General features: G+C 35.8%; 1 protein-coding gene across 3 annotated transcripts in view; it reads left to right on the top strand.

The window, feature by feature from the left end:
* Nucleotides 1-12492, top strand: part of LCOR (ligand dependent nuclear receptor corepressor) — a 135053-nt gene that overhangs the window by 89739 nt on the left and 32822 nt on the right. For 2 of the 3 annotated variants that reach the window (XM_036735654.1, XM_036735655.1), the window contains one exon: nt 840-933. In XM_036735654.1, coding sequence (XP_036591549.1) covers nt 840-933 — 94 coding nt within the window. Of the gene's footprint in view, nt 1-839; nt 934-3538; nt 4567-12492 lie in introns of those variants that run through there. The other variant, XM_036735656.1, reaches the window with a different exon arrangement.

Genomic DNA, 12492 nt, shown 5'->3' with positions numbered 1-12492 from the left:
TGTAATCTAACAAAAATATTTTATTACAATAAAATTATTGTAATTAGGTTTGTAAACTTCCTTTTTGAACAATACTTGCAAATATTTTAAGGACCCAAGAAATGTGGACTTTACCTTTTCTAGGCAGACCTAAGACCTAAGTTTTTAGATGTTTGACTTTATAATTTGTGACTTTGAGAGACTTTGGCTCTTTTGAATTTGGAAAATCAAGGCCAGTGAGTCTCAGGAAGAACTTGGAACAGTATGAATCGATATTTTTAGTATCTTGTTTTATCTTTGATAGTCTTGTGACATGTCTCAACTCTTGAGGGGTCGGGGGGCAGTCTCTCTAATACTAATCTTTGGTCGTGGGCTTTAGAAAAAACTTTGACTTTTTTCTGAATCCCATGGCCAGTTATCTCTTGGCTATACCATTCTGCCTTTTATAAGACATTGTAAATAATGTTTGTGAGATTTATATTTGTTTTGCCAAAGGGTAATCTTTTTAGTAGATTTCTCTGACAATAGGCCAGACTTAACCTTCCTCCCCACCATTAGTTTGTGTCAATTGTGTATAATTGGTATTGTTTTGAGTGTAGACTTCTTGAGTTTTTTTCCCCTTTTTAAGAGAGTCCTTTTTTGGTAGAGGTGGATGTGGGGGGTGGGGGTGCATGGGGAATTGGATGTATGGCCTGTATTCTAAAACAGTAATTTGGCTGATTGATTGATGATTCAGAAATTAAAAGTAAATGTATTCATCCACAGTAGGATGACAGCTTTTAACTTTTAATCCAACAGAGTTCATGGTTTTTCCTACCTAGTTTTTCCACATTCTCAGATATTTCTTTGTGTTTCTACAGACGGTGTCCTTGATTTGTCCACTAAGAAAAGTCCATGTGCTGGCAGCACTTCCCTCAGCCATTCTCCAGGTTGCTCCAATTCTCAAGGGAACGGGTAAGGGAAAATATTTGCAGCTTTCTCATAATCTATCATAAGTGATTTATTACAGATTGATACTGATCTCCTCTTAACATTTAAAACAAATGGAAATCCTTCAGAGTAATGATTTTTATGGTGGATCTTTTGTAAAGTCAGCCTTTAGTCCACCTCCTAAGAAAAGCTGCATTCTGAAATTTGATAGCACAGGCTAATAATTTTACTTTAGCTTTATTAAGTAGTTAAGAACTTGGGAAGAATGCATTTGTATTTTTGGATGGTTTGTTGGTTTGACGTGAACAAAGAACCTTAATCAAATATTACAAAGTTAAGGTATATCAATTATAGTCTTTGGGTTGAAGCTTTTGGACAAGAAGTGGACTTCATTACAGAACTTGCTACATAGGGAATTTTGGGGCTTTGGTAAATGCGAACTGCAACTATAATCTCCAATGTTGACAGTTCATAAAGTATAATGGTGCTTTCTATTGCCTCTTTTAACAGATGGGGTTGATTTGGGGTATTGATAGGTAACCACCTCTATCAGGACAATATACAGAATCATTATAAAATTAGTTTTTGTAGCATTCTTGAAGATAAAAGTGAATTTTCTGAGATTCTGGGAACTAAATTTTGTAGTGAACAATGATCATGCGAACATGTATTTTTTCTAAAGGAGCTATTTTTATGTATACTAGACTAGAAATTGAGATACATGGAAGCAATATTAAGAAGTTTTCATTGAATTGTGTAGTATGTTAGATATGAAAAACAGCCTTCTTAGTCATCCTAAATAATATTTAAGGTTAGCTTTAAAGTATAAACCTTTTGGAAGTTACATAGATTGAGGTAGGGGAAATCAAAATGTCTTAACTTTTTGAAATGTGCTCTTAGTTATCCTTTTAAAAAGTATCCCTTTCTTGTAATGCTTTGTAATATCAGCCACTACAACACTGTCCCTGTTATTTTTCCTCAATGTTTCATTTTTTCTGTCTTTTTGAAATGAAAGAAGTAAAACTCTTGATTTTATCCATTTTGGTTTTTAAAAATATTTGCCTTTTCTTTTTCACCTTCCTCTTCTTCAAATACTGATTTAAATGCAATATATCCCTCTCAGTAAATTCTGTTCTTATATCGCAGTATCTTGGAACATTTGGAAATTTTTCAGCAGCCCAAGTAGTTTGACTAAATGGAACTCTTAGATAAGGCTTAACCTGCGATTTGGTGGGAAAAATTAGATCATATTTTGCTTCAAGTTTGTCTTTGCAGACCACACCTTCACATTGGAAATGATTTCTCTGTTCTTTTCATTTCGTGGAATTCAAATCAAGTTCTCTAGTCTCTTAAGTGAATTAGCAGTACCGCCCTGTTTTTAGGTGAAGTTTCTGTATTATCCTTAGGGTGTTATTTTTGCTGATCATAACAAAGCCCACAAGAAAAAAAAATCTAGCTTGTTATTTTTGTAGATATAATAGTAACAATACCAGTCTGTCTTATTTCTTAAACATTCACTTTCTTATCTAGATTTTATTAGTGTTATCACTTCTTTTGGGCATGCTTTACCATTCGCCATTATTGATCTTGATAATCTGTCGTCATTGTGAAAGTATGACACTTGCAAATCAGTACAAATTTGTATTTGTAGTTGTGTGGGGAAAAAATGGGCTAAGAACTAGTGATTCATGAAATCATTAACTTTTGCGTAGCATTCTTTGGGAGCCATCAACTTAAAGTATAGATAGAAGTGACTTTTCCACAAATAGTAGATTTTTAAAATAAAGTTTAAAAGACATACAACATAATGCTCATGACGAAATGAACTAAATTTAGTATCATTTGAGGAATAAAGGTATTGGAGGTAAGAAAAGGCCATTTCTTTTGAGCCTGGCACATTTCAAATGGAGAATCAGAGGTTTCTCATTCATTGTGTTTCTTGTGTTTAAAAGGAAGCAGTGTGGTAAGTTGTTAACATGCAGCTTCTTTGCTAGTGGCAGTATCACTTTGCTTTTAATTCAAGTGTAAAAGAATGATAAGCTGTTTGGAGTTGTTTATTTATTGATGATAAGCAGCAGCTTTTTGTGTGGATTAAATGAGCACCCATCCATGGCCTCCACTATTGTGAACAATAGTTCAGATTTTGTAGCGGGTTGTCCAATGTATGTTGAATGTGTTGCATTTTAAAGTCATTTGGCTTACTCTTTTATTACTGTACTTGTTTAGTGGTAACGTCACATTAATAACACAGTTGTGTATAGAGCTATGGAGACTGACGATTACTTTGTAATTTATAATTAAGGTGCTATTTTCAGACAGTTGCGCGAAGCCTTTCTCCTCCGAAAATTTGTGAACCCGACCAGCTGACAGGTTTCATTTTTCTTTGCCCAAAAAGCTCCTGGTTTTTGTTTTTTGTTTTTTTGTTTTTGTTTTGTTTTTGTTTTTGTTTTTTGGTGGACAAGTTTTAAAGTGACTGCTGAGACCTTTTTTAAATTTTAGAGAGAGAGAAAATAAATAACACAAAGTGATGTTACCCAAGCAAGGCCTTCTAATAAAGGAGTGGTCCCCTCACCCATCCCTCCCTACCTGTGCAAGTCCTGCTCACATCAGTTTCCTTCCATCCAATTAGGCGACCTGGGAGACCCAGCCAGCACCGTCCGGACGGACTTCGGAGTGGTGATGGGGTACCTCCAAGAAGCCTACAGGATGGAACCAGGGAAGGCTTTGGCCACTCCACATCTCTCAAAGTTCCACTGGCGCGATCACTGCAGATTAGTGAAGAACTACTGAGCAGAAACCAGTTCTCCTCAGCTGCCAGCCTTGGGTCATCTGGATTGCAGAATCATGGGCAACATTTAATCTTATCCAGGGAGGCCTCTTGGGCAAAACCACATTATGAATTCAACTTCAGCCGCATGAAATTCAGGGGAAATGGTGCACTCAGCAACATCAGTGACCTTCCTTTTATTACAGAAAATTCTGCCTTTCAAAAAATGGCACTTCAAACTAAACAAGATGGAAAAAAGGACGTGAGCCATTCATCTCCTGTAGATTTAAAGATACCCCAAGTTCGTGGCATGGACCTTTCATGGGAGTCCCGCACTGGTGACCAGTATAGTTATAGTTCTTTGGTCATGGGTTCACAAACGGAGAGCGCGCTTAGTAAAAAGTTAAGGGCTATTCTTCCAAAACAAAATAGAAGAAGTATGCTGGATGCTGGACCGGATTCTTGGGGCTCAGATGCTGAGCAGTCTACCTCTGGACAGCCGTATCCCACGTCGGATCAAGAAGGAGACCCGGGCTCTAAGCAGCCTCGGAAGAAAAGAGGGAGATATAGACAGTACAACAGTGAAATACTGGAGGAAGCCATCTCGGTGGTTATGAGTGGAAAAATGAGTGTTTCCAAAGCTCAGAGTATTTATGGAATTCCCCACAGTACACTGGAGTACAAAGTAAAGGAGAGGCTGGGCACTTTGAAAAACCCTCCAAAGAAAAAGATGAAATTAATGAGGTCGGAGGGTCCAGATGTTTCAGTAAAGATTGAATTAGATCCCCAGGGAGAGGCAGCACAAAGTGCAAATGAATCAAAAGATGAGTAGGAATACTGTAGAGTGCCAATTACTTTACAAACTGGGTGAGCACTACTGCATTGTTCAGTTATCATTGAATGCACCTGACTCCATTTACTGTAACACTTGTTCTTTGCAGATTTTGCATGAACACCCAGGTGAAAGGTGCATTGTGAATGTTGCATTTTCGAAATTTTCCATGTGCAGTATGGCTCAAAATACCTTTTTTATTTTTTTCCCTTTGGCCTTTTGCATGTTTCTCTACAATTTAGAGAATTGAGTTACCTCACAGAGAATGCAGATATGTGGAAGTGGACTCCTTGCCTGTAGAGCCAGTGTGCTTTTTTTGGTTTTTTTTTTTTTTTTTGGAGGGAAGGGAGTTACTGTCATATTAACTTTTCTTAAAGGCCACTTTTAAAACCCAACTCTCTTCTACTTGGAGCTTTATTGTCCATAATTAGAAAGCCATGTTAAACTAGGAAATTATTCAGAATTTTCTTTCTCCTTGGATCCAACTAATTGACGTATTACAATAAAGTACTTGCTCTTTAAATAGGGTAAATCTCTGGAGCTCATGGAGATTGGTTATCTCCTTAATAATAAGTAATCAATTGGGTCTAATTACATTTTATTATTTTCTTTCAAAAATTAAATTAATTTAACAATAATCTGTTTAGTGCTCACCCAGTGGGGAGGGGGGGAGGGGAAAAGGTACATACACTACCTTCAAAAATGCTTCAGTTAATTACTTCGTAAACACTACCTTCACTGTAATTTTGTTTGGGATTTTCTAAGGGTAGGATTTGATCTCACCAGTTTGTGAGGATGTAGCCTTATCTCATGGAGGACACGCTCCGTTTTTACTCAGGAGCAGTCAGGGTACATTTAATGATACAATAGAGTATGCCTCATTTTTAGCAAAACTAGGTTTCTTTGTAACCTTAAATGCTTTTTACAGATTTGCTTATGCGTTTACTAACTACTATATGTAGTTCCAGCAACTGGTTTAAATTATTTCAGATCTGTATATTAGGGAAAATAGGGAAGGGAAATGTGTATAACTGTGATCTTTTAAAAATAATCTCTCAACATTACAACCTCAGTAATTTGCCCAATTGACCACATTAATGAAGGATCCACTTTTTGTATTGAGGGGAAAAACAAAGAAACCCAAAGGTAGTCTAATCTGATTTAGGCTACACATCATATTTAGCTATAATTCAGTCATGACTAAAGATCCTTAGGGTGTTTCCTTTTTAAATAACCCATTTGCTAGTAGCAGGTTGTTGTTTTTTTTTTTAATCTAGCATCAATTCCCCCTCCTCCCTTCTCCTTTTCTAGTTTTTTAACAGTAATAGGTTTCAGTAATAGATTTTTAATGGTTGCTTAGCACACAATACTTTAGGCAGTTTCAGATCATGTTAATATAAGCACTCCTTAAAGTTTTTTGTTTGTTTGTTTGTTTGTTTTTTTGAGGTGGGTTTTTAAAACTCCAATAGACCCAGCACTAAGTTTAGCCAATATATTCTTCTAGTATTTCTGCAACAACCATCCAGAACTGGGTGAAGCCCACAGGTTTTAATGCTGTGTAAGTCAGAATTATCAACTGCGCAAAAAAAAAATAAAAACACTGCATACATCCTATAAATTAAAATCAATTGGGACGAGTTTTTAGGCCCTCTCAGTTTCTTAATTGCTCAAACAAAAGAAACATTGGCTTTTATGTATAAAATAAAAATGATAAGCATTGTACTTGGGCATTGATTAAATTGAAGTTGGTGATTACAAATAGCTACCAGTATTTCATAGGGAAGGAGGACTGGGTAGGCCCAAGACTGCATGATTTTGTTTGTATAAAAAATCTGGAGCAGTTAATTAAATTAGACTTTTTAGGTAAAATACACACATACGGTTTTTTTTTCCCCCTGCAACTTAATGGTTCAAAGGTTAGGCACACCATTGCTGTCACTTAAAAATATGCACTGCTCATTTTTAACATAGACTGGGCTTGGGGCCCTTGTTTGCTTCAGTTACTTTGTGTGATGATTTAAACACTGAATGAGCCTGCTTCCTCTTAGATTCCTAGTTATCATCTCAATATAATGAGCAGTTTGAGTTCAGTACTAGTATGTAAACTCTGTAAACTCTGCAGTATTTTCTAGCATAGCTGGAAATTGCAATAAGAATGCATTGTTAAATGTGTGGCTTCATCTGCTGTTGAAGGAAGTTGTAGAAAGTTTGCTGCGAGCAAAGGGCTGAATTTTTAAAGGAAGCCTCTTATTTTCCACCCTTATTTTTTTTTATCAGCACATAATTAATTGTGGCTACTAGTGCCTTCTTGTACTTGGATTATTCAGTAGCTAAAGGTTGTTGCAAAAAGGCCCTTGTGAATGCAGTTAATTTGTGCATGTGCTATTTTTTGATTTGCAGACAAATAACATTAAAGGCCCATTTAAAAATTTGGCCCTAAAAGTTCAACTTTTGTAGAGTTTTACTGTTCAGAGAGGTTTAACCCTATATGGTAGTCTATTTAAGTGATGTATGAGTTGAGTTTTGTAAAACTTTGTCATTGTAGTGTACATGGAGTGATCATTTTACTAACATAAATATTTTCTATGTGTGTTTCAGTGGATGACAATCGAGCAGCAGAAGAATGGTGTGCCTACCCTTTAATGCTGCAGTTTATAAAGAGAACTTGTATTGTGTCATTTCAGATTGTAGGCTAAGAATTGTAAATAGTGAAAATTTGAGTATTTCTATTATTTGCTTTGGTTTAGAAAGTGAATTTAAAAACAAACCAAACTCTAAATGTTCTCAGATTAAATGTCCTGAGACCTGAAGATTGTAATATTCATGTCTGTGAAGCTTTTTAACATTACACTTGAGATCAGTGACAACTTAATATTCAGGTAAACTTTCTTTTCAGAGAAGCTTTTGAACAAGCGTATTTCCTCCAAAGGTCTCTTGTGTTGGCTTTTTTTTTCCAGTAGATTTTTTTTAAGCACTAATTGCATTACATTGGTAACTGCAATATAAAATAGCCATTATTGTTTTGTGAAGCATGGTTGGAATTAGTTAGTGGTCCCTTTTAAATTTCATGAGCCTCTCAAAAAAAGACAAAACAAAAAAAAAAACAAAAACAAAAAAAAGCTGCTGAATATTTCAAAAGATATATATTTTACCTTATTGTAGGTTTTGTAAAGTTAGTTTGTAATATTCAGGTGCACTTTTAATGTTAAATTTTGTTCTCAAAGTTCCATTTTACCATGTATTTCTTGAAGTGGTTCATCACATGGCTGGCTATCAAATCTAGGTGCTGCAGTGATCCCTTTATGTTTGTTTGACTTCTCTCTTGATTTGCCACTATGCTGTATTGGCACTTTCAGTGTAGATCTACTAGTTGTGTTTGGGATCATCTTAAATATGTAATGGGGGATTGTCTTATTAGCATGCTTAATTTCTGCTGACCAGAGGGTGGCAGGGCCCAGACCCCAGTTGACCAGTTGCTTTTTTTGGAGTGGGAAAATGTAGTTTGTCACAAAAGCCTTCTTTCTCATGTCTTTTCTGATAAATGGATGATAATACTATTAGGTCAGGGATATATATTTAGAACCTGTTATTCCTGCCTTTTTGTGAGAGAACACTGATAACAATACGCAAGCTCATAATACTGTTGTAGTGAAAACACTAAGTAATTCTGTGGAAGGATTTCTTTCTGGTATTTTTATTACTAGTCTTTTGATTCTCAAGGCAGTGTACTTCATGTGCAGTCATCAAGTTTGGCAGTAATATAGTCTTCTGTCATGATAGTGTGTTAAGTAGGCTGACAGGAAGTTAAGTGGTTATGAACAATTAGCAATCAGCTGTGAAATTTTTCCCCCTTCAAGTACCATGAAAGATAAGGTTGTTTCCTTTCACAAAACAAGCATTTTATATTTATGTGTACAATACTTTAAAGTATTAAATTTGCTGTTATACTGAAATAGATGTTGCTTAGTAAGCCTTTGCTGCAGCAGATCACAAATATGAGTAAGGCTTTATGTGATAGGGGTTCTTATGTGGAGTTAACTGTATGGTTCTGGTGAGCAAGCTCAACAAGTGTGAAGTATATTAGCTTTATTTGAACCATATTTCCTTTCCAATGTTGAAGTGCTTTTAAAAACTCTGGGTTATCTAGTACCAATCATTACCTCAACCAATTGGCGTATTCGCTCCCTAACATTTTACCCTAGCTGTAATGTGAGCTATAAGGGAGCAGATATTCTAATATGTTGGCACCATAGGAAGTTTAATAATTATATAACATTTTTTCCTTGAGGAAACTCCATACCATATTGTAAAACTTTCTGCTTGTAAAGGCTATATCTTAGCCATTTTCTGTCATTGAGAGGTAGTTAACAGTATGGTATGTTCATTCCTTCTAGTGATACAGAATGGGGGCTGTTCTATAACAGTAGACCCCTTACACCTCTCACATGCCTCTCTTGGAACTTACCTTTCAGTTATAGGGCTCCATCTGAGTTTTTGTGATCCTCGCTAGAACTTGAAGCTTATACTACATTTGTAAGTTTTGGGAGAGATAAATTGAATTTCTGCTTAAATTTGAAATTTCGATTAGGTGTCAAACTACATATTAGACTGTTAGGTGCCACTTTATTTTTAGCTGTTTCCCCCTTAGCTTTGAACCACTCACTTTTGCTCTTTGATTTCTTTTGCCTGTCTGAATGCCAGAGGACATTTTTCACATGAGCCATTCTTTCTTCTCTATTCAGGTTAACTGTCTTTGGTGATAGAAGATTGACAGTGAACTGAAAAACTCCCAAACAAAACATTTCATGGGAAACATTAAAATCTGATAAGCTAAGTCATCTTGGCTTTCATGAAGTAGTAGACCGTTTTCCTTGTTATTTGTTATCTTCCTTTAAAATTATGGCTTTATGTTGATACCTATGGCCAGACCAGTGCTATTGAAAGCTTAATGGTCTTAAGTAAACAGCTCACTAGTTAATGGATTACCACATTGTATGGGCCAGAGAAATATTCTGTTGGTATAAAAATGCTCTTCAAACTTCACTAAAAAGAAAAAGATAACTTTGTGGTGCATGGAATGCAAATCCCCAGATCTTTGTTTGGTTTTCTTAGGATTAAGTCTGGTTACAACCGAGCAGGTTATGTGAATATGGCATTTGAAGGGAAACTGGAGAGAGATTCTGTGCAATTAACCCCTTTTTCTCCAAAATGACCTTGCTTCTAGCCTTTTTAAAAAAGTTATAAATTAGCTCTGTAGCTGTGAACCCTAACTCTTATGAAGGAGATGGAGATGGGGGGTGGGGGGGAGCGGGATGGTCGGGAAAGGGATAAAGATATGTAGGTTTTTGAGAGAAATTAGCTTGGAATAAAGATGGGAGAGCTTAAACATTCTGTCCTAAACTCTGAAAACTAGTAAGAGGACATGCTGTGATAAGGTTGAGCCATCTACATTTCTTGAGTCAAAAATCTTCTAGATCCTTTTTATAGCCATTTGCAAGAAGCATCTAGATTAATATATGTTAAATTGGCAAATATCAAAATGTATGAGTTACATACAAATTACTGATAGTATAACTTGTTGGAGGGTACTTTTAAGTTTTCTGGTTGATTTATAGCCAAGTGTTGAAATAGCTAAAAGATTCTGCAGAAGCCTAAAAGTAAGCACTTTTAGTTAATCACAGATTAATTGGATGGAGCAAGTATTGTAGTCATATTTAATCTATATTATTTGTATGTAAACATTGAGCTGTTTAATCTTGTTTTAGACTGTTATTGAACAGTCTTAAGGTAATTATTTTTAGACACTGGAAATACCCTATACACACATACCAAAAACAAACCAGTTACACATATTCAATGATCCATACCTCTTAGACTTGTAGGTTTGTCTTGGGCAAAGAATTTGTGAAACTATTACCAGTATTAGTGCAGTCTTAGGTTCCTTGTTCTGTAATTGCTCCCTTTCTCAGGTATCATCCTGAAAACACTAATTTAAAAATAATCTCTTTAGAGATTAATTTCTCAGTGGATAGTGTGGAAAGGGCTGGACATAGGACACTGATACAGTAGAACAGACTACAGCAGTTACTAGCCAAATGAAATTGAGATCTAAACTATTTTCTGCCCCCATCAGAATAATGGGGACACCTACCAATTGAGTTTAATAAGTACTTGGTGCTGCACTTCTAAAAAGGCTTTTCTTTTTCAAAGGTGATCTTTTTTTTTTCTTTATTGTTGGAAGCACGAGCAGTACATTTTACTGTCACTATTTAAGCACTTGTCTGACATTTTTAAAATATTGGAAAAGGGATAATTCAGCACTTTTTCTGTTACAACACTAAAGTCTTAATTTATATCGTCTTCAGAGTCTTAGGTACTGTAAGTTTTAGAATGATTTAAAAAAAAAATCTCCTAATCTGGGGTCAGATCGCATTTATATAAATAAATCTTTGTCTTAAGGAAGAAAAGATAACATATTATACCTTCCCGGCAACTCTAGTGTTTGCTTGCTCTTTCTCTCATTTCATTAAGCTATTTTAGAGCTTAGGAATTTGGATTTGAGAGGAAGTGAGGGGAAAATTCCTCCAAATGAAAAATCGTGTCAGATTGTTATTGTCACTAGGAAAATGGGTAGGGATTCTCTCTCCCTTTTATGTCTTCAGGGAATGAGCAGTATTTAGAATCTTTGGCTGAAATTCAAGCCTTTTTACCATGTAAATTTTTAATATTTGCTCACTGACATGCTTTTTACATCAGAGGACTGAAAAAAATGAATCTTAATGTTTTTAAGTTGTGGAATGGTATATTTCTAAAATGAAGGGGGTGGGGAGATAATTACATAGGTTAGAATACCAGCATTAGTCAGTTTAAGGAATTTTAGTATGTAATAGCAAAGTGTTTGATTAAAAACCTAATCCTGAATTGCTAGTCTGTAATTAGGTGCTTTCTGATTTAGGAGATAAATAGTCTTTGGTTATTGATATGATCGGTTGTACACCGTGTTGTCGGAAAACCAGACTTTTAAAGATAGAAACTTTTATCAGACTCCCACTTGTTGCTTGTACTAATGGGATGTATACTTTACAGCAGCTTATTGCTGCTTTGAAAAGAAATGTATACAATATACTTTCGGAGTGTTTGCTCATAATTCTTTATAACCTCCACTTGTTAAATTGTCAGACATGGGTATTTTATCAGTCCAATATGTAAAGTAAGACTAATGTGCTTAGGAAGCCGACTTGTTCACACTGTTTAAGAACCCTCAGGGACAGTTGACACACTCTTCGAACTCAATTCAGGTACTTCTACTCTATTCCTAAACCTAGCAGTGACTTGTATTTTTTTGTTTTGCTTTTCTTTTGAAGTGCTGGTAGCACATCCTTGATGAATGTCAACTTAAAACTCAGTTCAGGTATCCAGGTATAACTCAGCCAAACGGATTTTAAAGCTGCATATAACTCTCCAGCACACAGTGCCTCAGACACTTATAGTGGCATTCTGTATATTCAGTTATTACTACTGAACAGATAACGTGGGGGTTCCTGTTAACAATGTTTTGTAAGAGATATGTGTGTGTGTATGTATGTGTATATACACACACAGATGAACTATATACTTAAATGCCACTAATAGCCAGCACAACTAAAGTAAATGACATTCCCAACTGCTTCTATAAATTATATAGAGGCAGTTCCTCAATGTGGCTCTTGCTTCTTCACCATGACTACTACTAAATTCAAGCACTGGTCCTTGGGTGTCTGACCTCTACATTCTAGTTATGCAATGTCTTTAGAGAATTCTGTGCACTGGCCACTGTGATGGAACCAATGGGCCAGGAGTGCTTTGAGTTTATTAGTAGTGATTCTGCCAAAGTCGGTGTTGCATTATTTAATATGTAAAAATGTCAAAGAATCAGCAGAGGGTGGGGGGTAGGGTGAGGGGAGTGTTTCCTGCACAGAGGCAGGCATTTCCATCTAATTGGTAG

Source organism: Trichosurus vulpecula, chromosome 8, assembly GCF_011100635.1.
Source record: "Trichosurus vulpecula isolate mTriVul1 chromosome 8, mTriVul1.pri, whole genome shotgun sequence".
Taxonomy (NCBI): domain Eukaryota; kingdom Metazoa; phylum Chordata; class Mammalia; order Diprotodontia; family Phalangeridae; genus Trichosurus; species Trichosurus vulpecula.
This window is presented reverse-complemented; position numbering and strand designations above follow the sequence as displayed.